We start from the raw sequence: 23,919 nt of genomic DNA, 5'->3' as shown, positions 1-23,919 counted from the left end.
CTAGCGGTGAAGTACAATTCACGAGAACAAAAAAGAACAGACTAAGAAAAGGGGAAAATACCAGAGAGGAAAAATTTAGTCAATAAGCACTATGATATATAAAATTTCGGTTGGTGTATCATCAAAAACCCGGCAAAACATAAAGAAAACACCCTCCAGTTCCAAGTTTCCATCCATGGATTCCGTTTCCTTCATCTCGTCCGACAACAGCAAACACGTCACGCGTCACGCATATCGTACAGCAAAAAAAAGCAAAGGGGGAACCTCTCACTTGAACATCCGCTTCAAACGCGCGAAGAACCCGCCCTTCTTCTTCTCGGCCGCCTGCTCTGCTGTGTGCTCAGAGGTCTTGGGCTCATCGGCCTTTGTCTCCTTAGCAGGTTGTTCCTGCGCAGTCTCTGTCTGGGGTGCCTCGGGCTCTTGTCCGCGCTTCATGGCAGCCTCGGGCTTCTTCAGCTCGGACTCGGCGGGGGCGGCTGAAGCGCTCTTATCGGTCTTGGAGGTGTTGATAGCGGCATTAGCAGCGGCAACGGCATCGGGGTTCGCCTTACTGGCGCTCTCGACCTTCTTAGGAGCCTCGGCGGCAGGGGCAGTAGGGGCAGCAGGGGCAGCAGGGGCAGCAGGGGCAGGGACTGTGGCAGGCACAGGCTCGGGAGCGGTGTACGCAGCGGTCGAAGCAGGGCCAGCACCGGCCAAAGCCTTCTCCTTGTCAGCGGCGGCGGCCTCCTCCTCAGTCCGGGCCATCTTGGGGGGCTTCACCTCGTCATTGGAGAAGATAGGCTTCTCGTACGGACGCTTGGTGTGTATCGCCTCGGCGGTATCGCTCGGGGTGATCACGGGATCGGCAGCTATGGTAGGGGCAGGGGCCATGGCTGGCTCGGCTGTGACGGGGGCAAGGGCGTTGGTTGACTCGGCGGTCTTGGGACGCTCGGGGATCGAGGTGGGCTCGGCGGTACCAGTTGCGACGGCAGGAATGGCAGACTCCTCGGCGGAGGTCTCGGTGGTAGAGGGGTAGGTCTCTGCGCCGAGGCTGGTCTCCTTTACAGTGCTCTCCGGGAGGATACCTGCAATTTGAGGTCAGTACAGGCGATTTTAAAATACTAATTCACTTGATGGTAGCTCTTACTGTTGGCCTGTGCCTCGCCGTTATCCAAAGAGCTGACTTGGCCGGCCTTGGAGGCCTCTACCTTGTCAACGGCATCTTGCACTGTGCTCTCGTCCTTCTTGGCCTCTGTCACCGGCGCAGCTGTTTCGGGCTCCTGAACGGTGTCCTTGGCTTCCTCGACCTTCTTCTCGGTCTCAGTATCCGCCTTGGACTCAGTCACAGCAGGCGCAGCGGCAGCCTCGGTGGTCGACTCAACAGGCGCTTCTGTCTTGTTGACGGACTCAGCCTTAGAATCGTCGTTTGTGGTCTCGTCGGTGGGATGTCTATGGGAATTGTTGTCAGCGCTGCGCAAAGATTGGTGTCCGTCGCACACGCGACCACTCAAAAATTCTTCCAAGGCCAACTTACACAACATTCTCGACCTTTTCGGTAACCTTGTCGACAGCAGCAGTAGCAGTGGCCTTAGCGCCACCCTTCTTTCCCTTCTTGCCGCCTTTTTTGGCCATGGTGATGATTGTCCGTGAGTTTGGGTACTGCGACAAACGGTCAATATTGCCACGTTGATACGACTATGACGACACAATGCGCTGGGGGTGCTGACTTGGTCGCAATTGATAACTGATCGCAATGGCTGACACTGACACTTGGCAGGTGCAGGGTATGCAGACTTACTTTAGAGAATTGGTAGTTGAAGAGGAGATGGTGAAAGGAAGAAGTGTCTCGGAGTGGGCCAAGTAAGGGATGGTATGCAGCTCCCTATCCGTGGTTCTTCCACTGTTGAGAGTTTCTGGAACGCAGGAAATTGGATTTCGAGATGATCGCAATTGCTAATTACGTGGACTTCTTTAAGGACAATTGGCTTCTTTCAGATTTCTGGCCCGTTTTTGTGCCTGCAAATACAATGAATCTTTTGTCATTGGCTGTGTTTACCAGATCTATTGTATACATGTCCGTGAACGTCATGGTCTTACTTCACTGTATCGGCATCTTTGACTAGATCTACTGCACATATTGCGCTGTCACAAAAGAAGTCCTGCAAGCGATGGCATACATGCCTCCCTTTCATAGTTCCGCCTTCAGTCGTGTGCCTCCTGCAGCGCGCTCGGGCCATAGTGCAGCCCTAAGGCTGAATCGGGTAATAGGGCTGCTGCGAGTGTTAACACTAGGGATAACGGCAATCTGGGGCTCCGCGTTAAGCCAGTACAGGGCAGTATACAGGAGACTCCCTAGAACGTCCTTACACACCCCTGATACATCTAAATTGCTTTCTCCTGGGTACAGTATATCGGTCTCTACTGCTGGTATGTTCTTCATGGGGGACATTCTTGGGACGGGCTGGGTCAAGTGACATCATTGGCTGAATCCTCTGAATAATAAACAATGGTAGAGGATAGTACAGTATGTCATAATAGTACAAAAATAATCAGACGAAAATAGTATTCTTTAATTAAAGGCATCCAAGGATCAGAGGTAAATGTGCACTGCCAGGACCCACGACGTGGGCCGTGTAGCAGGACCCGGGTTGTTTCCGAGAATATTTACATGATACTCCAGGTGCAACAAAAAGAACATATCACAAAGTATATATCTTTGCTCAAAAATATAATTGATCACGATAGAAAAGAAAAAGTGTGAAAAAGTTTCTTGACTTTTTCCCTCCAAAAATGAAAAAAAGAAATTGACCGACGCAGGGGTCGAACCTGCAATCTCTTGATTCGTAGTCAAGCGCCTTGCCATTGGGCCAGCCGGCCTTGTTGAAATAGGTTCCAACTTGTGCAATATGACCCAAAACACAAATTCACCCTCTCCATATTACCTAAACACTCGGCACAGAGTTGCCGAGTGGGCCCTTAGGGAACCCGCGACAACCCGAAAGCTTTTCTGCCGATTCTCTGCCAGTTTTCCCGAACTCGAATACGTACAGCCCCTATTTGGTCGGTCTGAACAATTACGTGATGAGCATATACACACGGAACAGCTTGGCATAATAGAACCTTTCATATTCGTAAATTGGTGGCGCTCATATAGATACATGCTGACATCAGTACGCATATGAGGTAGGCGGTGGCAAAACGATGGGCGGTGAGAGCGGCTGTAGATAGGCGTCACTGTAGGGGCAAAACCGGGTTCTGCTTTTACCCGATGAAAATACGAGGCCAATGAACTTGCTGCTGATGCTTCCATGATGTAACTGGGCGTTTCGCCCCGATCGGACGCCGCTTGCTCCGAGTCTTCTGGAAGCCTTCGCTGCATATTCGTAAACTTTGCCAGCTCTCCAGGCACACTGGATCGGGGCTGAAAGCGGTCCGTGGTTCATGAGAGTGACAGTGAGCCTTGCCAGGCCTAAGACCTTGGAAGGTAGTATTTGTTCAAGAATCACAATTTATCCTACATTTTCCGAATCCCGTACAGTTGGTCATATTCATGACTACACGCTACTGCAATCCGCCCCTCTTCAAGGGCTCCACGCAATCGGCGTTCAGTGGTTCCCACTGGGGCTATAATGGCGTCCCCGGTGTGCAAGTGTATCAGTTGTTCTCGCACAGACAGTGGATATCGCATTACACCAATGACAGACGAAAGAGGGAATAAGTTGGAAACTGGAGTACTGTAGCACTGGGGTCATGTCCGGAGTAAGTGCTCCGTCAACGCAACAATACACCGGATGTGGCTCGGATTCGTTCCCACGGTTTGGCTTATCTTGAATCCACTTTCGGTCTACAACCCCCAATTCCCTCATATTTGCCCCCCATTCTCCTTTTGTCTCCGTCCTTTCTCTTTTTTCTACTTTGAATTCATTTTACTCTCCTTAAGTACTCTGTGCAGAGAATGGTCATACAGTTCCTAGACCGTTACTCCACTACGTGCTTGCACTTCCGCGTCCGTTCCCAATCCGGGATTGGTCTGCTGTGAGGCCAACCTCTGTTCTTCTTGCCATCATGACTTTCCGTGAAAGGGTCAAGCGGGTGTTCCACCGCTCATCCAGCAGCACCAGTCAACTGAATGGAAAACCCAAGATTGAATATTATCGTCGACATGAGGTTCCCCCTCCAAATTCCGCGGCCCGTTCGATAAGGAACACCAAAAGCGTTTAGCCGCTTGGTCCTTCGACCGTGCCATGGGGGAACGCTCCCGTTCGCTCGACTTGCCTATTTCCCCTTGCGCCACTTATGACATTGGTCCATTTGACTCCGACGACACTGGCGATATTTCTCCCGATGATGATGGAGTCGCGATCGATCCAGGTATGTACTAAATTAGCCCACGGAAGACCTCCGATCGACCCCTCGAATCCCCGTCCTGACGACCCCCGCCGCAGATTTCTCTCATTCTCCCGTGTCCCCCATCTCAACCAACTCGCCCCGCCCTGTCAACACGGGCTCCCAATCGTCTACCATTGTCAACTCGAACAGCTCTAACGGCTCCATGATGACTCTTCTCCCGGAGCCTTCGGTCTACGAAATCCCAGAAGACACCATCGCTCAAATTAAGGAGTCCATCCGGTTCTCCTCGCCTATTGTGCGCGCGATGTCCCCCGCTCCCAAGTCGCCCCGTGGCAAACAAATGCCATTTGCACCAGAGGACCTCACCCGCGCCCTGGCTGCCGTGCAGCTCTGCGCGTAAACCTGTACACCTACCTACATTCTTGTTACACATCCCGGAGAGTGTATTTCTATCTCTTTCTCCCGTGATCGTCCTGGCTTGACATCTCTCATGCTTCGGATCGGTGCCCCTCGAAATACGACCAAGTGTCCGATTCTGGTTCGAATGGACGCTGATCCACGACCTTTGCACGAATCCTTCCGATCATATGATACTACGATTGGTACCAGCTCTGTGAGACTGGTGATTCTTTCCGCCGAAGACTTATGTCCTGGACTTGAATTGGTCCCTGGCCTTATCTTCTACTTATTATTGTCCCCCGGGTCTTATCCCTGCATTGCATTTGAGCGTATACCCGTTCGGAGTTTTTGCTTTACGCGATGTGTCATCGCCCGACAGAACGGTCTATCTTAGATTAGATATAAACCAGTCGCTAAATATAAATCAAATTATAAATACACTAGTTCCAAATAAACAATATATTAAGCTATAGTTCTAGAAGCCTGTTTTGTGGTGCTTGTCAACCCCGCTAAGCCAAGCCTTTGACCCCGCTGGACCGCCACTAAGTCTGGGCATCGGACAAACGAGGCAATGATCCTTCCTGATCGGCCTTCTATCCTGGTCTATTGTTTTTTGAGTGGCTAGAATGCGAACTTGGCTTCGTGCTATGACGACAAGCCCTGTGAGGTTAGATAAGTTTGTTACGAGGTGGCTTAAGGGGCATCCAGGGGATTGCCCTGATAAGGACTTTGGGGATGGTATTGATAATATGGTCTGTTATAATAACTCGGAAACCCTAGAATCACATGCAACCTTTGAATGCGGGTCAGGAGTAAAGAGGTTATTATGTAGTTCCACACTTATATGACAGCAAGCTTAAGTATAACTTCCAGTTATGTCCCTCGGCTATATCAGTCTCTGTCCAGCAATGATTCATGCCTATGTCTTATTTTTGTGCTTCTGGTATTGCCTTCCAGCATATTTGAACATCAAGATGCCGTGGACGTGGGGATACATTTCTTGAGTGGACATGTGTAATGAGTAGAGTAAATCGCCCCTGAGACAATTAGAAGAAGCATTGGAAGGCATTAAAAACGATGGGTACTTACTATGTGAACGATTGCAGCAGTAAAGCTAGACTCCCAACAAGCTTCCTCACAATTTTGTAAGAGAGCCAAAAAATAAATTTCAGATCAGCTATGCAAGCGCCGATAAAAGCCCCTATATGAAATCTCCACGGTGTGCTACCGCCATCGTTATAGTCACACACAGCGTCATCGCCCATCTTGAGTCGGGATCCGAATTTCAAATATGACCAGCTGAGATCAAAGCCCACGTGGAAATATGAACACCGGGCGTACACAGTCGAAGTTGAGGAAGAGGGAGGGTGGCCATTTATCTTCAAGCTGGGCTGATGAGCTCATTTCCCCCCATCTCAGGACCCCTGGCTCGTATGCGTGATTGCGCACTGGCAGCTGACTGGCACAAATTCTCCGCTCTCCAGTGCTAGGGTTCGTGCAGGGATCCTGCTGTCCGGTTTTCTTGTGGGGACTGATGTGTGTGATGCAGGGGTTCAAAATTATTTGGATCGGGGACTTGTCGGGGATCTAGGCGTGCCTTACTATAGCTTCTAAATACTTCTCCAAAATATGTTTCCGTGTATCTCGACAGGTGGCCGTTGCTTCTCAACATCTAAGGGGAAAGGCCCACATTCAAAAGCATGGACTGAGCTTGATGACAGGGCACATTGATTACCTAGGGTTGCAGACAAGTTCCTTAAGTTACGCTCCATTGGTATCCCAAATATGACAATCGGGGGCGGGAACCTCGGTCATGATAAAGCTCTAGCTCGGTATGGTGGCAATGTGTGCCTATGCTCCATTTCACTCGAGCGCTGAAATAAGTCCAGAATAAAGAGATGCAGCCCCAACCGAAGAATTTACCCTTGGTTGACCCTGGAATGCAAGGTTTGACGGAGGTTTAACCCCACAGGGATGCACATAATCAATAATCGCAGACCTCTCGTCCACTAATCCTATAAGGCCATTGCGAACAAAGCACACCTTTTGCTCAATAATCATCTAAAATATATATCCATGAGTCTAAACTGATTGTCGAATCTTCTCAAGAAGTGAGGGCCTTGCTTCCAAGAGGTGCCCACATTTCTTCATACTGCGCCAATTGGCGCATAACAATCAAACCACACATCTATTGGTTAAACAATTCTCCAATTGGATCAAGACATAGATGTTAGGGAGGTTTGAGCTGAGCGTCTATTCATGTTTAGGCATGAGGGAGCCTGGTGAAGCCTCGCCATGTTTCAAGTCTGCCGCGGCAGGCCATGAATGTGAGCACGTTGAAGTCAAACTAGCCGTTGGGTTCTGATGATGCATGCCGAATGTCACAGTATGATTTTCTCGGCAAACTTGGTCTATCAGAAAAAGGGAATGGTAATCGCTGCTCTTACTGTAGAGCATATTCCGCTTTGGGAATTGTATACAGTAGCAGGCCACGAATATCTAGATACTAACAATAGCCACCGCGATTCCGAAAAATGCATATGGATTAACACCCGAAATTGAGCCCAATCAAGAGTGATGTATGGTCATTGGACTATGGTAGAAGTTAATGTTGCCGATACGGAGATTTTTCAGGGAGTAGGGCTAAGTTGGAAAATACAAAGACAACTCACGGGGATACGATAATAACTAGGATTCTCATGGAATAGTGCCCAGCAATCTACTTCAAATCGTATTTAAGCAAGGTACACACCCGTCAGATTTTGATTCTCATCCTGCTGTATAACCTCGTTCACCGTCTATCTTTCCACGTGGCAGTCGCGCTTCATACGGCCCAGGTGGTGATATCCTTATATCCTCGTGCCTGGCATCTTTCAGACCAGAACAGCAGTCAAAAAGTGGCTCTATACTTCTACATGCATCTTTGGTTCTTCTCGAAGTACTCAATACTGCCACTGGACCCAGGGTCTTCAGCACAAAGAATGTTTCAGTCTTTGCGCTTTCTTTGCTTTTCTTCTTACAAGGGTTCTGAGACCCTTGATTCTACTGGAGACGATGCACAAAGTATACCTCGCCTGAGATCAATTCGTAGGGCAAGTTATTATGCTCGCGTTCCTCGCCAAGTCCTGATCAGTACACTTCTTCGAGAGAACAGTGTATCTCGGTCAGCTCCTCTATCGACTGGTACCGCTAGCACCTACTCTTCATCTTTCGTATCCGATACGGAGTCCAATGTCACCAGCAGCTCTGCAACCAGTGAGAGCCCCTCCTTACCACCCGAAGCGCTTGCCAAATCGACTGGCACCATACCTTCTCTGGATAGTGACACACCGTATGTTTCGATCCTGCAGGTAGATGGCACACTAAGACCGCCACAAATCACATTTGATGGCTACGGCCCATATGGTGGCCGGTTTGCACCAGAATCTCTCATAGACTTCCTCAACAATCTGACCTCATTCTTCGAGGCCACTATCTCAGACCCCTCTTTTTGGTCCGAGTATGCCACGTACCAGCGGGCCGAACCCACTCCGCTGCAGATTGCAAGCAAGCTCACATCCTTAGCTGGAGGCGCCACTATCTGGCTAAAGCGAGAGGATCAGAGCGAATACGGCAGTCATAAGTCACGGAATATCCTCGGTCAGCTACTACTAGCCCGCCGCATGGGCTTCACAGAGGTAGTCACCGACTGTGCCGCAGCCAAACATGGTAAGTTTACAGCGTCGATGTGCGCACGCCTAGGTATGCGCTGCGTCGTTATTATAGGCGCAGCGGATGCACTTGCGCAGGAAGAGGACGTCCTTAAGATGAAGATACTGGGAGCTAGGGTCCTGACCGCACGGACCCCTTCAGGAATAGGTTCCCTACGCGCTGCAATCACAGAAGCACTCCGTTATTCGGTTTGTAACTACGAGTCTGCGTACTACCTGATGGGAGGCCCGATGGGGCCAAGTCCCCTACCTACTCTCTCACGCACGTTCCAGGCTCTCCTTGGCGAGGAGGTGGCGATCCAGATGCATAAGGCGGCCGGTTGTCAACCAGATGCTATCGTCACTGCAGTTGGTAGCGGGAGCGGCGCTGTTGGATTGTTTAGGCCTTTCCTCACGAACCCTACAATTCGATTAATTGGCGTCGAAGCCACTGGGGCGGCCGCTCTAGATAACGGGGAAATGGGCGTGCTCCAGGGCGCAAGAACTTTAATACTCCAGAATTGGGACGGGCAAGTCCTTGACTCACACTCAATTTCGCCAGATCTCAATCTCTCGACTGTCGGGCCCGAGATGGCTCATTGGAAGGAATGTGGTCGTATTCAAATTAAGACCGCTACAGATGCGGATGCCCTGGATGGGTTTAAAACAATGCGATACCACGAGGGCATTCTGCCTGGGCTGGACTCGAGTCACGCGGTGTGTACAGCCATCGATCTGGCAAAAGAACTTGGACCAGGCAAAAATGTTATTTTGTTGGTGACAGGCTGTGATGCTATTGGTCTTGGGTTGGAAGTCTGAAACTCCTTCCTGTTCAGGCAAGAATGAGGGATTGGGACGCGCTCTACCCGGTAGCCCTTTTCCAAGGTTGGTCCTGATCTTCTGTTTGTGTTTTCTTTATCTTTCTCCTTGTCCTTCATAGGACACTTCTCATACCCAGGTATGTTTTGGCGTTGGTTCTAGGGAGTTGGATTGGTCGTCCTTTTTTTATATTTTTTTATTTTTCTCTACATTTGTATACAAAGTGGCTAAGCTATATTTGTGGTGCGTTATATGAGATTCAAGTTTTCAGATACCTACAGACCTAGAACAATCAAAGTTTGGTCCACCTAAACTGCAAATGCTATTCAATTTTTTCAATCTGCCTTAAATGATCACTTCGGCACCATTGTGTGCGCAATACCTTCTCCCTATCTAAGGAGGTATGAGGATTGGTATCGCATGTACGACAACCTTGGGATCAAATCTTCATGGCATGATGCAGATTGGGCAATATCTAGGTAGCACAGTCTTGTTAGCCAGGCTAGCATTGAACACCATCCCAACAATTCAAAAACCTTTTATTTGCTTTTCTATCAAGATCATCAGTCATGGGGCATGGTTCGTGATGGATGTACATAATGCTTGGCGGTGTAGTATGCAGGTTTGCGGTGAAGAAGGCTCTTAAAGAAGGACATCCTAAGCTTGCTCCGGACGCATTTAATCTTCATGCCGAACGGACATATCCAAGACCTCCACGCGTCCTCTTCCACGCGTTTCGTTGCCAACGAGATCATTCAATCCTTTGAAGGCACCCGGCTCAGCAAATCCAACCACCTCCCACTCGTCCCCACCAACCACTTCTTGTGATTCAACTGACTCAATATAGGCCATAATCTTGTCCTTGACGGTAGACGGGGCCTTAGGGCCAGACTCAGCGTCAGACGCACCACCGGCCTCGGCATCAGAGTCATCTCCTCGCTTGGCGGCCTTCTTGCCACCTTTGCTCTTCTTGTTGGACTTTGATCCACCCGAGGGCGCTTCTTTCTCCTTGCCAGATGCCGCACTGGGCACGGCCTTGACGGACTGCTTGAGGAGTGATACGGGACAAGTCACCCGTAAGCGCATCCGAGCGCGCATCACAGGAATGGGTTGCCAGGCAATGAGCGCCTTCATAGCGTCAAGCGCTTGACTCTTCGCAGATCGGTTGGAAGAAACGCCCGTCCAGAGTGGCTTCTTGGGCTGCTCCTCACCCGCGCCATTCGGGTCTGCACTCTGCTGCTGCCCACTGGCCGAGCTCAGCTGGTCTAGCGCCTTGGAGATCATGCCAGAGGTGTACACGCGCTTCGTAGTCGGGTCAACCAGCCTGCCCGATACGATATCAAGTACCTCTTTCTCCACACGCTCGAGAATGTCCTTGCGCTCTCGCTCGCCTACCTGCACTTCGCCTTTGCGCAGGATTTCTTGCAGGATTTCATCACGGGGTGTATCTGCGCCGAAAGACTTTGCGAGCTCGGCGGATGGGGCTGTCTGAGCCTTTGATACAGAGAGGAAAACGGTTGGGACTTGGAGCACATTGTCGAGGTCTTTTTCAGCGCCAGATCGGTATTCTAGCAATTTGTTCTTGTAGCAAGCAAGTTCGAAGCGCTTCTTTCCTGTAACCCCCCAAAAATTAGCAACCAATACTCTTCAGAAAGGGCACTCTAGCGTTTGGAAGATACCTTTCTTCAGACGAACGACAGACACATTTGTGAATTTAATTTGGTTGGAGGGTTGGTTGATCGGCATAGTGGGGGAAGCCGCAAAGAGCGGACTTGAAAAGTCGGAAAAAAAACCCAGAGAGGAAATGAGATTTCAGCGAGCGTATAGATGATCCAGATCTAAGTACAAAAGTCCGCAGTAAAGACCCTGGAGAGCGACGTCGTATTTGTATGTTTTAACTTGATCGCGCCCTGAAGAGGATCTTTATCAGCCGCTGAGTCATCCATTCCAGGTCGCAGGCTCGTGACCCCGCACGTGCCTCCTCTTATCTCTCGGTCCGGCGTCATCACCCCCAGGGTTCCAACCTCCTCTCCTTCCTCCCCAGATTCGGGTCCTCTGTTATCCGTTTCGTCCTACCCTTTTATTATTATCATCGACCACTTCATTGTGTATGTTGCTTTTATATCCTTCTACCTGTTTACATTGTGGGATAATGATGTTCTGAACCCTTTACTGATAAGAAGCCCTGTAGCCCGTTAGGTACCCACTGCTGTTCATCAGCTATCGTTACCTCCATCTTTACATCATTAGTTATTAAAGACCATTCAGAATGAGACTTCTGCCCGCCACTTTGCTGGTGGGAGCTGCTTCGGCGGCTGTCCCCATGCAGCAGGTCATGGGTGACCTCCAGCAACAGTCCCATGCTCTGGTCCAGGATGGTGCAGACTTCATGTCTAAGCCACTCCAGAAGCTTCAGGATCAGTTCAAGACCCTCTCTGACGAGGCTCGGCTGATGTGGAAGGAAGTTTCAGACGCCTTCCCCAACATGGATCAGACCCCCATGCTCTCGCTCCCCAAGAAGCACACTCGCCGACCTGACTCCCATTGGGACTCTGTAGTCCGTGGCGCGGATGTGCAAAGCGTCTGGACTGAAGGTGCCGATGGCTCCAAGCACCGTGAGCTTGATGGAAAGCTGGAGACTTATGATCTTCGTGTCAAGAAGGTGGACCCCAGCGTCCTGGGCGTCGACCCTGACGTCAAGCAGTACAGCGGTTACCTCGACGACAACGAGAATGACAAGCACCTTTTCTACTGTAAGTTCAACATCCAACTCATCAGGTATCTCAGGTTTCTAACTTATGCTTGTGTAGGGTTCTTTGAGTCCCGCAATGACCCGGTAAATGACCCCGTTGTCCTCTGGCTGAACGGCGGTCCCGGCTGCTCTTCTCTTACCGGTCTGTTCATGGAGCTTGGTCCTAGCTCCGTCAACGCCGAGATTAAGACCGTTTACAATGAATTCTCCTGGAACTCCAATGCCTCTGTGATCTTCTTGGACCAGCCAGTCAATGTCGGCTACTCTTACAGTGGCTCTACCGTCAGCGATACTGTAGCTGCCGGAAAGGACATCTATGCCTTGTTGTCCCTGTTCTTCAAGCAATTCCCTGAGTATGCCAAGCAGGATTTCCACATCGCTGGCGAGTCCTATGCTGGCCACTACATCCCGGTCTTTGCTACCGAGATTCTTGCTCACAAGAACCGGAACATCAACCTTAAGTCTGTGCTTATCGGTAACGGTCTGACTGATGGTCTCACTCAGTACGCATACTACCGTCCCATGGCTTGCGGTGACGGCGGCTACCCAGCCGTCCTGGATCAAAGCGCCTGCCAGTCTATGGACAACGCTTTGTCCCGTTGCCAGTCTCTGATTGAGTCTTGCTACAACAGCGAGAGCGCCTGGGTCTGTGTACCGGCCTCCATCTACTGCAACAACGCCCTCCTGGCTCCTTACCAGCAGACTGGTCAGAACGTCTACGACGTTCGCAAACCGTGCGAGGGTGATTCCGGTCTGTGCTACGACGGCATGACCTATGTTAGCGATTACCTGAACCAGGAACACGTTCGCGAGGCTTTGGGTGCCGAGGTTGACGGCTACGACTCCTGCAACTTCGACATCAACCGCAATTTCATGATGCACGGTGACTGGATGAAGCCTTATCACCGCCTGGTCCCGGGACTCCTCGAGCAGATTCCCGTCCTCATCTACGCTGGTGATGCCGACTTTATCTGCAACTGGCTCGGCAACAAGGCCTGGACTGAGGCCCTCGAGTGGCCTGGCCAGAAGGCATATGCTGGTCTTGAGCTGGAGGACCTTGTCATCGAGGACAATGTCCACAAGGGCAAGAAGATTGGCCAGGTCAAGTCCCACGGCAACTTTACCTTCATGCGTCTCTACGGTGGTGGCCACATGGTCCCCATGGACCAGCCTGAGTCCAGCCTGGAGTTCTTCAACCGCTGGTTGGGAGGTGAGTGGTTCTAAGTGACCATTGATTATCAATATTCACCACTACTGCATTAATCTATTCTTTGGATTTGCCTCGCATAGAATGTGACAATTTGCAATGCTTGTGGGAGGTTTTAGAAACAATTGGTTTGCGTTTCCTAGCTCTCCTGGCTTTAGTGGTTGGGTTGTCTCGATGTCAAGTACATACAAGTTTCGGATTTAATCAAGTTTATCAATGGATCTCGTTGACTCTAAATTGCAAGGTTTCATAGCATGTAACAAGCGTCGTACCATCAAAGCCGGCCAGATGGATCATCAAAGCTTGGATATAAATCAAGGTAACGCGACTTTCATACATTGGCAGCGGTGGGCTACCGAAGCCGGGCTAGTTTGCCCTTAGCTCCCTCTAAACTAATCTGCCTTGCTAAGTCTAGGAATAGGTATCACATGCACAAGGAACATACATCTATATGACTGACCAGGCGAGACGATAAGGAACATGCCCGGTTATAGGTAGCATACGTATATAAGGAAATCAATCGGTTCATTTCATATTGGTATGATTCATTTTCAATTTTAAAGACTGGCATCACACCCAGCCAGCGGGGACAAAGATCCCACGGATGCCCATAGAAACACACCGACAATAAAGGAATCCCTCCAAATAAAGCCCCCGGAAAAACGACACGAATAGTTTAGCCCTTCTTCTTGGACACACCGACGGTGCGTCCACGGCGGCCAGTGGTCTTGGTGTGCTGACCACGGACACGCAGGCCCCAGTAGTGACGGAGACCACGGTGGGAGCGGATCTTCTTCAAGCGCTCAAGGTCCTCACGGAGCTTGGAGTCAAGACCGTTGGAAACGACCTGGTGGTCCTTGCCATCGGTGATGTCGCGCTGTCTGTTAAGGAACCACGAGGGGATCTTGTACTGGGTAGGGGTCTGGAGGATGGTGACAATGCGCTCCAGCTCCTCGGTGGTGAGCTCACCAGCACTAATAAAAATGTCAGCACTTCCGCTTGAGTTTGGTGATAATTGTCCAGGCCTCTGCAATGTCTTTCACGATCGGTTCCAGTCCCAAATCCTTTTGCGGTGGTGTATTCTGTTATGCAGAATTTTTGGATCGTAGACACACACACACACCAAATGTGTGCTCCTTCAAGGCGTTGTATGATGACCCTTGTTCCCCCTCTTCATTTCCATCCAAAGATTCGAGAAAAGATTCGACAAAGACATTGCAGATATTCCAGGATCGTTGTAGATTGTATCGAAAACGTACCGCTTGCTGAGGTCGACATCGGCCTTCTTGCAGACGAGGTTGGAGTAGCGGCGACCGACACCCTTGATCTGGGTCAGAGCGTACATGATCTTCTGCTTTCCATCAACGTTGGTGTTGAGGAGACGCAGGATGTACTGGAAGTTCGTCTTCTCGCCGGACACGAGCGCTGTATCAGAAAGGGCGACATGTTAGCCAGGTCATTCCTTCTGGGGGGTTTGTCGTGCGATCCCCAAAAATCTAGCAACGGTGTTTTTTGGTGTGTTGAATGCGTAGCAGGGAGTCGAAGCTTGCGTGGGAAAGAACGTACACATAATGGGCGATGGGCGCGAGGGCTCGCGATAATTGTCGACAGAGGGATGGAGAGGAGCAGAGTCTCGAAAGTCTCGAGTGACTTTGCTGTCCGTTGTGGGATCGGGTAATTGGGACGCTAACCATCTTGGGAATTAGTGTGTGAGGGCTCGCTTGATTGCCACTAGTCCTTAAAAGGTAGTCATGTGACTGGCCCATCTGCACGTATCACATGACCTGTGGTATTGTAACTTTAGTAAATGCAGCCTCGAATTAAATGCCTCTGTTACCTGTATTTACCGTCCAAGTTTACGTTCTCACTGCCAAGGTTCTCTTTGACACCATCAGCCACATAGTCTTTGATGCTTCAACATGATGCTTTCAAGCAAAATTTAAATAATTATTGGGCTCTTCACGCATCATACATAATGCCTCGATCACACATTTTAGCGCTTCTCGAGGGTAAAATCGGTAGAAACCGTTGGGTAGACTTTTATAAGACTCTTAAGGCTCAACGACTTCTGAGTTGAATGATAGCGGTATTCAGGAGATGAGTTCTTTGTTTTCTGATCGAGGTCGATTGCGTGCATTCCACATACTTTTGTTCTATGAAATTTTAAATTTAGAACTATTCACCTTCAAGGCGCTTTCATTCAAGTCCATGGCCCTATGGTATAATCTTTGTCCTCGAGATACTTCTTGCCTAGACAAAGCACAAGAGAAAAATTTCCCCTCGTAGACATAAATCGTGCGATCTCGCCTTTTTGAAGACCCTCTGTTTATCCTTCAATTCAATTTTACCATTTTACCGTCAAGCTCCTTTTCTTTGTCTATTACTTCGATTGCATTCCTCTAGTATCTTATGAGTCCCGTCGCAATGAATTCCGATATTGATTACATACGGAGCTTCCCAACTCGCGTGGAAGATTTCAGCCTTCCTCCAGAGCCGAATAATTTATGGGACTTGACCGCACTGGAACCATGCCCTGAAGACTACACCTTTCTTGACATCCGATATGATCGTGTCCATGATGTTAGAGCCGTCAAGTTGGAGACTGCAAAACTACTTGGACGACTGCACTTTTGGGGCATATCCAAGAAGACTCAGAGCAAGAAAGCAATCATGCAAAGTTTATGGAAGATGTTTTATCACATGCCAGACAGATACCGCCCCACGAGTTTTGCAGAGCTTTTCAACTTTCACCGAGACACTGGTCCCCGTCTCATGGGCTGGGAGCATTGCGATGAAGAGGTTGGACCGATCAGCCGGTTCTATCCAGTTCGACCAGATCCCCGTGCTCCAGTAGACCCCGAATGGGTGCGCCCAATTGCTGCGCCTGATCATTTATCGGACAGTATCATTCACCAATTCATGTTGCCCGTGGTGCCCGTGGTCGAACACGAGACCCCTGTCAAGTCAACCAAAAAAGATAAACGGCGTGCTGAAAGAACTCAATCCTTGCCACACAAGAAAGATAAGCCGGGAGCTAAACAACAGAAGAGCTCGAAAAGCCATGTGGTGAAGCAACAAGCCCCAAAAAGGACTCGCGACGTCGATTCAGCTTCGCTGCTTGGACCTGCCCCTAGTGCAAGCCAAACAAGTGAAGGAAGAATGCATGTCATCAAGCCGGCTCCAGAAAATTTTTGCGCAATTGAGAGTTTTCGTGCTGGATCATCTAGCCATTCTATTAGCGAATCAGAAGAAAGCCTATCCGAAACAGATTTAATCATGTCCGAGATTACCCAAAGGCTCACGGAGGCTATTGAGAGAACTATCTTGGAATTTGCCTACCATGACCTCCAGCGGGACCCCAATGCACCGAGCCGAGTACCGGAGTCATATGCAACTGCTTCCTCCACTGACGACTTACAAACGGTGCAGATTGGAACTTTTGCTGCACATGCGTATCTCAAACTAGATCCGATCAACTTTGAGTTTGATCACAGCTCGACCACTCTCTACCCATATCGAGGGAGGGGTCCAATCTGGAGCGATTATAGCTGCTCAATTGACTGTGTTATTGTGTTGGGTATGTTACTTGACGTCGGTTGCACCAATATAGACCGTCGAAGTTGGAGATATGGAGAGATTACCGAGCTCGAAAAGGCATTTATCGAAATAACAAATGTCAACTGGGAGGCTCTTGATTTGACTACAAACATTAAGATGAGAGACCTATTCTCGAGAAAGCTCTGTGCTACCGTCCCTTCTATCAAAATGGGAGAGCCCGCTCCGTCGTGGGCCATCTGGTCTGAATGTACAAGGAACTTTTCGCAATTCTACTATACATTCTCTGAATACCATCGGGCGTGTGCTTGCAGTGGCCAGGAGATCCTAGAGAGTGACAAATATGCCAACTGTTTGTTACCCAACATTGCAGATCATAATACCAGCGAAGGTGTATGGATGGCAGATTTGATCGAGAGCTGCATATTCACTCCACGCGAAACCAAATGTATTCACTGTGGCACGGGAAACGACCGTTCAGAGACAAGAATTGATGAGCTGCCACTTCGCTTGGTCGTATCAAATTGGGCGGGGATTCGAGTCCGTATCAAAAACCATACTGAAAATGTCAATTTCCGCTACCTTGATTCGAATGGAAAGGAGAGAATAGCAACGTATCGCTGGCTCGGGGGAATATACTATAAAGAGGGTCATGTGCGTGTCTATTGGAATGACCAAGAGCGAGGCGATAACGAAAATGAAAACATCCGCATGTACGATGACGAAGTGAACGACGGAGTCATTTTCGGTGGCATCCCCCCACAACATCCCTCGGACCGAGTCCCCCATGACTGGACCGACATTGGCTTCTTGATTGGTATCTACGAACGTATCATCAATCCGTCGATGGACATGATGAATGCTGTTCTTTCCACCGTTAGTAGCTGTAAGCGTATGGTTGCACTGGGTCGATCGATCTTACGAAGCCACGACCCGTGGCAATATGTACGATTGCCAGTACCTGGAGATCCATCTGCCAAGAATGTCATTTCACCACCAGAAGATCATGTTATACCCGTGGCTACTACTCTTTTCCGAGAGGTGCATATTGACGAACTTCCCACTCCAGTGCAAGTTACATCGCGCTCCACGTCACAACAGGTGCCAAGTACACCCGGAATGGCTCCTGCTGACGTCGACATGCAAGATCTAAACAATATACTCGACGCCTGGCCTCCAGAGCTACAAGATGATGGGAATACCGAGAGACCACCTGTATACGATAACTTGTTCGACTCGATGCTCAACTCACCTTCCAGGCTGGCCGAATTCCCTGAGATGTGGCCTCAAGGTGTTCCAGGAGATAACGGCGCCTTCAACTTCCCGTCTCTTCCACGGGCTGATGATGCAGATAGTTTGCCTTTCAGCCAGCCACGTACCCCGGTGATGGACTACGTGCACTGGCCAAGCCCGGAGAATATCATTTTCTTGGATGAAATGGAGTGGGCGGCGCATGCTGGCGCAGTCCGACGCTCTAGCCGTGCCCGACGCTCGGGTCCATATCTGAGAACTATAATCCGGAAAGCACGCTCGGGCGATGGGACGTCCAATCAACCTTCGCTGAAAATTTTCAGGGAAGCGCATGCTGAGAAACGAAGCAAAGCTCCTGCCAGAAGTAATCACCAGAAGAATATCACGGAAACTCCTATGCAGAGGGTCGCAGTAGAATTACCGAGTGTGCGCCCAAGCGATGGGTCTACCAAGAATGCACCGGGAAAGAAAACATGCGATAAAAAGAAGGTCTCCGATCCTGCTAAGAAAGCAGCGAAAGAGACAACAGCCAGTGATATTACCAAACTACGTACTGAAAGGCAGGGCGATAGGTCCAAGGACAAAGCTCGAGGAGCGACATCTAAGGACACTGGCAAAAAGGACAATAAGAAGTCTTCCACGAAGGGCAAGTCGATTGAAAAGTCTGGTAAGGACAAGGAAGGGGATGAAGATGTTGGGGAGGAATTCAATGAAGCAAAATCTGCTTATGAAGGCCCTCCAGAGCCGAGGCCTTATTGGATTTCCAGGCCCCCAGGAGAACTTAGAATGCGGAAGACGGCGATCCGGAATGCAATGAACCAGTCACCTAACAAGAGGGCTCGCTTTGCAGATGACTTAGAGCAGGGGCCATCTAAGAGAATGAAGCTATAGGAATCATTGAAACCAATGGAACAGTCTAGACTGTTGAGGCGTAGATAGTTGCTTTTTTGAAAATTCAGGTACTTTTGATTATGCGATGACATGCATGCGTCCAAGGTTGTAATCATGTTAATAATGGAAACTCCGACTTAAGTAATTCTGTATGAGAAACAAGGCCGTTACTAGTAAATGGGGCGCTGTGCCAATCACAACAGCGCCATTAAACATCCCGCTGTATAGTGGACCGAGTCCGTGCGACGTGCCCCCGCATCTCCATACCCCAGACTCTCGCCCTTTCTCCCTTTCCCTTTCTCTTCACCTCTAATCTTCCTCTTCTTATCCTTTCTCCTTTTATTCTGCCTTTAAGGTCCTAGGACATATCTACAATATATTTATGACATGGATATGTATACTGAACTGACTTAGGGACTTGGCACATTTAAAGTGGAATGTATCTTTCGCTTATGATCTATGATCTATTTACATCAACCTGGCTAAATACCGAAACCAGATCTATCAACACAAAGGGGAATTAACCATATAACATGCAGGGACAAAACAGAAACAGAAACCCCCACACATCTCTAAAGGCGGGCACGAGGCTCGCTCTTCTTCTTGCTGGGGCCAGTCGGTTTGTTGCTCTTCTTGGGCGCAGAGATATAGCCACCCATGACATTGTCAGAGTTGATGATGGCACCGTTCTCATCGCGCTGGATACCTAGCTCGACGAGCTTGGCGAAAACCTTGGAGAAGTGATCAAAGAAAAGGTCCTTGTCCTTGGCATACTTCTGCACCCACGGCAAGAATGCAGGGTCGGTCTTGAGCGCCATATCAGTCGGCAGCATCATCAGGGCTTCCTCATCCTCTTCAGCATCCGGGTCCTCATACACAAACTGTGTCATACCCGTCGACAGTGTGCGAGGCTTCCAGTCGAGCTGTAACAGCAACTTAAAGAACGAGTTCGAGAACCGTGTTGGGTTCGTCACCCACGGCCCCTCGAACCCACTGCGGTCACCGTGGCACCGGCCCATGTTGTGTCCGCCGGCCAACGCCACAATCTCCTGGTCGTTGAAGCCCATGCGATTGAAGATGAAGCGCAGGTGGTCGGCACCTAATGCGCCGTCGGGCAGACGTCCTCTTGGTGGCACCTTGGAGTCATCTACTAGGTCTGTGCGTCCCCCTTGCCAGGGAATATCAGGTCCGCCCATCTCTTTGATCGCTACGATACCGGCCAAAGTCCAGAGGTCCGAGTATGTGATCCAAGGGTGCTTCTCCTTGACGGGCTCCAGGAAGGCCCGACCGTGCTGCAGGCCTGCGTTGGCTGGGTCGCCACCCTCCGCTTCATAACGCATGCCGGCGCCGTTCGAGCCACCGGTGTCTGACTCGAGATCATATGTACCTGAGGAGTGCCTGCAAAAGTTGTATGATTAGTTGATGGTTGCAAAGCTGGTTTACACCGGTCGCGTCGGGCTCCTTTCCCCCAGAGCGGGTCCAGGCCCGGGGACAGCAAAATCCCCGCAAAAAAAGATTAAAAGGAGAACCAGGTCAACTCACCATGCTAGTCGCACAAACACTGGGCCTGCGCTTCCATCGTCATAGTCGGGCTTCTTCAACTGTGCGACGATGTCCTTGCGGACCGCCTCATAATCATAGGGAGAGCTCATCCTTTCGGCCGAGATAGTGTGACGTCGATACAGAGTTTCTCAAAAAGATTGGTCCAGGAACACCACAACCACAGCTATTTGATGATTCCGGTGATGATTTTGACCTTTAGCTATGTGTGAATAAAGAGAAAAGGATTATCGAGGAAGAGGAAAAGTCTGGAGAATGATAGAGAGACAATACCACATGAAGGGAAAGAGTGTGGATCCGCCGGTCGAATCAGCGCGCACTCGTTACTTTGCCAGATGCCGAGGTCCCTCTCGGTCTACGATAACCCGCTATCAATTGCCACTGAAATGCACATGGAAAGAAGAACTCTAGTCAATACTAATGTCTTCACGAACCTCCTCCTCGGAATCTCGGCTTGAATCGGACTGGGAGAGGAAAGGAAGTTCACGTTCAGAGTCGTCAAAAAAACGCCATTTGAATGCGTTCACGGGTTTCAAATGCCGTCGGCCATGAGATCTAATACCTCGGAACTCGAAAGCCGATTTATACCCGTGCTTCTCTACACATGGAAAGCTTCGGCTTCAGTAGAAGATCCCGGCGAGATCGGGCTCGGAATATTTTCTTTCATTCGAATTTCCTCGAATTCTCCTATGCTAATCAATTTGAATCCGAATTAAACGCAAGAAACATGCCCTTCAAAGCTCGGTCTCGGGATCCTCTTCCCACTCCCCATCTTCATCCGTTAAGCCAGCCATATCATGATCCTGTGGACTCTCCAGCTTCTTTTCATCCGCAATAAGATCACATTCTTCATCATCCCCAAAATCACCTGCTTCCAGATAGTCGATCTGCTCAAGATGCAGCTCCCGCTCTTCCTTCAAATCACGCACCTCCCCCCGCAAACTCAGGACCCGTGCTTTCAACATGTGCACTTTCGCCTCGTACTTTTCTAGCGCTTCCTTTGTCGCGCTGGCTAAAAGTCGGTATGCCCGTTTCTGTTCCCGATTTCGTTTACGGAGCCGCCGTATTTTGCGCCTCGCGAGCCGCTCATCCGTGTTGAGAACGATATCAATAACATCACTGATTCGCTGTGTGTGTGTATGGTTCAGAATGCCGGTCTCTGAGTGCTTGCCTATAAGCATTAACGCCATGGCTACATCATCGGCGATGGAGGTTAGGGTCGCGGTTTTGAGTTCCGAGCTCCAGTCCTCAATGCCTTGCAGGCGCATTGCCAAGCTTAATTCCGCTGGGGGCTGGCGGGTTGACTTCTTTTCGCCCTGGAAGTCGGCTGAGGTCATGACTTGAATATTGAGGTCTTGTGGCGCGCTGCCGCGCTCGCTTTCATTAGAATCGGTTTCCATGATATTGTTTTGAGTGTCGCTAACAGGGGCCGTCGGGTGGATATGGTGAGTTTTTTAGTAGATCGTGGGAAGTGGCTGTCAACAACAACAAAAATGAAAGGCCGTGTAGGGCATTCTTTGCGAGAGGTAGGGAGTAGAAGAAAGAAAAGAAAAGGAACTTTCGTCTTATGCTAATCACGCTCAGGTGTAGCTCAAACAGTCGTTTGCCGATGACAATTTGATCTCATTGTTCTTATGCTTCTTTATCTCCATATGCTCTAGACAAATAACGCAAATAGTAAGATATTGTTTGAGACCTGTGTAACCGCTGTATTTGCCTTAGAATCTACACGTTTATTATCACCGAGCAATATACAATTTCATCATTTAAGACTAATGACCATGCGTACCTAAAATATGCGGATTTGGATCAGACCCAAGTCCACTCTTGCTCCACTGTTTACAAGGCAGCTACAATAGCATCGCCCACTTCTTTCGTCCCAGCCTTTCCTCCGAGATCAGGAGTTCGCAAGCCCGAGTCCAGCACTTTGCGTACAGCATCTTCCAATCGCCGTGCCTGGTCTTCCATATTCAAAGAGTAACGGAACATCAACGCAACGCAAAGGATCATGGCCACCGGGTTTGCAATATTCTGCCCAGCAATTCTAGTACTTTAATCAGTAGCTACAATATGTAAATCTCAAGATGAAATTGGACTTACGTTGGTGCTGATCCATGTGTAGGCTCATACAACCCATAAGGTCGTGTCTTCAGCGTCTTGTCCCCCGGGAGACCATTCAAACTGGCACTAGGGAGAACCCCTAAAGTTCCAACAATAGAGCCGGCCTGGTCGGACAGCATATCGCCGAATGTATTATCAGCGAGAATCACACCATTCAGAGAACGAGGATTGGTCGCCATGATCAATGATGCGGAATCTGCAAGCTGATGCACTAGCTTGACATCTGGATACTCGGTCGTCATAGTCTTCTCGACCACCCGCCTCCACAATCGAGATGATGCCAGGACATTTGCCTTATCGAGAGAAATTACTGGCCACGGAGGATTGTGACGCTGCGCAATCTCGGCGGATAGACGAGTCACGCGCTGAATTTCAGCTTCGCTATAGCCCCATTCATCCATTGCTGCCCCTCGTCAGAGCTAATTCTCTTGGTTGAATGTAGCACATACCATAGGTTTCCTCTTCGATCTTCTTTCCAAAGTAAGCACCTCCACAGTTCTCCCTCACAACCACAAAGTCCACACCTTCAATAACTTCGTGTCGAAATGGACTAAATTCTTTGGCGATAGAACTACTTGGTGAATCAGCCGAACAAGGCCGCAAATTCGCATAAATATCCATCGCTTTTCTCAGCTGCAATAAGCCACCCTCAGGCCCATCGAGACCTCGTCGCGCATTATCCCACTTTGGTCCGCCAACTGCAGCGAAGAGCACGGCGTCGGAGTCCAGAGCTGCCTGCTTGACTTCCTCCGTAACAGACTTGCCGGTTGCGTCAATGCTACAGCCACCGATCAACTCCTGGCGCAGTCGAAAGGTGTGTTGGGGTGATTCAAAGGTTTTGAGGACTTTAAGGGCTTCCGTCATTACCTCGGGACCGATGCCGTCGCCGGGGAGGATGAGGATGTCGTGTGTTTGAGCCATTCTTACCACTATATTCACTCTTATATGACCTGCGAAGGGTTTCGAAAGCTGTAGGCGTGTTTGTTAGTTTTAAATATCTATCTGTCGTCCCGATATAGGCGTGATTCGGTCTTTCGTCCGATGAATGCGGGGTTGATTGCTCTCGGGCGAGCCCCGATGGCATGGCATCCGATGACGGAGATCATTGGGCTTGTAAAACATGAGCTCATATCTTTATTTTAATGTCTTCTATATTTCTATTTTCAGCATGAATACCCGTTGCCCAGCGGTATTGAGAGTTCGTCTCCATAGTGATAGTGGATCCTTTTCGTCCTCAGGCAGCAGCTCAGATCAATATCGACACCTGGTATTTCAGGAAGCAACAGTAGGGCTTCATATGCACGTGATATAGAAATTAAATTGTTCCAGTTCATTTCTTTTGCTCT

General features: G+C 49.6%; 11 protein-coding genes across 11 annotated transcripts; 4 read left to right on the top strand and 7 right to left on the bottom strand.

Moving 5' to 3' along the window:
* Positions 1–267: 267 nt before the first annotated feature.
* On the bottom strand, positions 268–1,611 carry N7503_006663 (uncharacterized protein; the record flags this gene model as incomplete). Its single annotated transcript, XM_057066210.1, has 3 exons — positions 268–1,064; positions 1,127–1,428; positions 1,514–1,611. The coding sequence occupies 3 exons, from the start codon at positions 1,609–1,611 to the stop codon at positions 268–270; spliced, it is 1,197 nt and encodes a 398-aa protein (XP_056919891.1).
* A 556-nt stretch (positions 1,612–2,167) lies between these two features.
* N7503_006662 (uncharacterized protein) lies at positions 2,168–2,428 on the bottom strand (the record flags this gene model as incomplete). The annotated part of the gene is made up of 1 exon (XM_057066209.1): positions 2,168–2,428. One exon carries the CDS (start codon positions 2,426–2,428, stop codon positions 2,168–2,170), a length of 261 nt encoding a protein of 86 aa, XP_056919890.1.
* A 1,795-nt stretch (positions 2,429–4,223) lies between these two features.
* Positions 4,224–4,729, top strand: N7503_006661 (uncharacterized protein; the record flags this gene model as incomplete). Its single annotated transcript, XM_057066208.1, has 2 exons — positions 4,224–4,350; positions 4,425–4,729. The coding sequence occupies 2 exons, from the start codon at positions 4,224–4,226 to the stop codon at positions 4,727–4,729; spliced, it is 432 nt and encodes a 143-aa protein (XP_056919889.1).
* Positions 4,730–7,709: 2,980 nt separating this feature from the next.
* N7503_006660 (tryptophan synthase) lies at positions 7,710–9,236 on the top strand (the record flags this gene model as incomplete). The annotated part of the gene is made up of 1 exon (XM_057066207.1): positions 7,710–9,236. One exon carries the CDS (start codon positions 7,710–7,712, stop codon positions 9,234–9,236), a length of 1,527 nt encoding a protein of 508 aa, XP_056919888.1.
* Positions 9,237–9,914: 678 nt separating this feature from the next.
* N7503_006659 (guanine nucleotide exchange factor SDO1) lies at positions 9,915–10,982 on the bottom strand (the record flags this gene model as incomplete). The annotated part of the gene is made up of 2 exons (XM_057066206.1): positions 9,915–10,849; positions 10,916–10,982. The coding sequence occupies 2 exons, from the start codon at positions 10,980–10,982 to the stop codon at positions 9,915–9,917; spliced, it is 1,002 nt and encodes a 333-aa protein (XP_056919887.1).
* A 275-nt stretch (positions 10,983–11,257) lies between these two features.
* Positions 11,258–13,230, top strand: cp3 (carboxypeptidase C PRC1). Its single transcript, XM_057066205.1, has 3 exons — positions 11,258–11,344; positions 11,428–11,989; positions 12,047–13,230. Exons 2-3 carry the CDS (start codon positions 11,506–11,508, stop codon positions 13,210–13,212), a joined length of 1,650 nt encoding a protein of 549 aa, XP_056919886.1. The 5' UTR covers positions 11,258–11,344; positions 11,428–11,505; the 3' UTR covers positions 13,213–13,230.
* A 394-nt stretch (positions 13,231–13,624) lies between these two features.
* On the bottom strand, positions 13,625–14,850 carry N7503_006657 (40S ribosomal protein uS13). Its single transcript, XM_057066204.1, has 3 exons — positions 14,762–14,850; positions 14,455–14,620; positions 13,625–14,169 (listed from the first exon to the last, which is right to left on the bottom strand). Exons 1-3 carry the CDS (start codon positions 14,763–14,765, stop codon positions 13,872–13,874), a joined length of 468 nt encoding a protein of 155 aa, XP_056919885.1. The 5' UTR covers positions 14,766–14,850; the 3' UTR covers positions 13,625–13,871.
* Positions 14,851–15,619: 769 nt separating this feature from the next.
* On the top strand, positions 15,620–18,892 carry N7503_006656 (uncharacterized protein; the record flags this gene model as incomplete). The annotated part of the gene is made up of 1 exon (XM_057066203.1): positions 15,620–18,892. The coding sequence occupies one exon, from the start codon at positions 15,620–15,622 to the stop codon at positions 18,890–18,892; it is 3,273 nt and encodes a 1,090-aa protein (XP_056919884.1).
* A 572-nt stretch (positions 18,893–19,464) lies between these two features.
* On the bottom strand, positions 19,465–20,544 carry N7503_006655 (peroxidase; the record flags this gene model as incomplete). Its single annotated transcript, XM_057066202.1, has 2 exons — positions 19,465–20,290; positions 20,435–20,544. The coding sequence occupies 2 exons, from the start codon at positions 20,542–20,544 to the stop codon at positions 19,465–19,467; spliced, it is 936 nt and encodes a 311-aa protein (XP_056919883.1).
* Positions 20,545–21,186: 642 nt separating this feature from the next.
* N7503_006654 (uncharacterized protein) lies at positions 21,187–21,852 on the bottom strand (the record flags this gene model as incomplete). The annotated part of the gene is made up of 1 exon (XM_057066201.1): positions 21,187–21,852. The coding sequence occupies one exon, from the start codon at positions 21,850–21,852 to the stop codon at positions 21,187–21,189; it is 666 nt and encodes a 221-aa protein (XP_056919882.1).
* A 439-nt stretch (positions 21,853–22,291) lies between these two features.
* On the bottom strand, positions 22,292–23,494 carry N7503_006653 (3-isopropylmalate dehydrogenase; the record flags this gene model as incomplete). The annotated part of the gene is made up of 3 exons (XM_057066200.1): positions 22,292–22,496; positions 22,553–22,976; positions 23,023–23,494. 3 exons carry the CDS (start codon positions 23,492–23,494, stop codon positions 22,292–22,294), a joined length of 1,101 nt encoding a protein of 366 aa, XP_056919881.1.
* Positions 23,495–23,919: the final 425 nt, after the last annotated feature.

This window comes from Penicillium pulvis, assembly GCF_028828015.1.
Source record: "Penicillium pulvis strain IBT 33274 chromosome Unknown contig_5_segment0_segment0, whole genome shotgun sequence".
Taxonomy (NCBI): domain Eukaryota; kingdom Fungi; phylum Ascomycota; class Eurotiomycetes; order Eurotiales; family Aspergillaceae; genus Penicillium; species Penicillium pulvis.
The sequence above is the reverse complement of the archived record's forward strand: the minus strand, read 5'-3'. Positions and strand labels throughout refer to the sequence as shown.

Excerpts from the sequence above, each read along its gene's own strand:
- N7503_006657 (XM_057066204.1), bottom strand. Across the intron at positions 14,170-14,454 it reads GATGTCGACCTCAGCAAGCG|TGCTGGTGAGCTCACCACCG; the intron begins GTACGTTTTCGA and ends CATTTTTATTAG.
- cp3 (XM_057066205.1), top strand. The coding sequence starts at position 11,506 with ATGAGACTTCTGCCCGCCACTTTGCTGGTGGGAGCTGCTTCGGCGGCT. Across the intron at positions 11,990-12,046 it reads TGACAAGCACCTTTTCTACT|GGTTCTTTGAGTCCCGCAAT; the intron begins GTAAGTTCAACA and ends ATGCTTGTGTAG.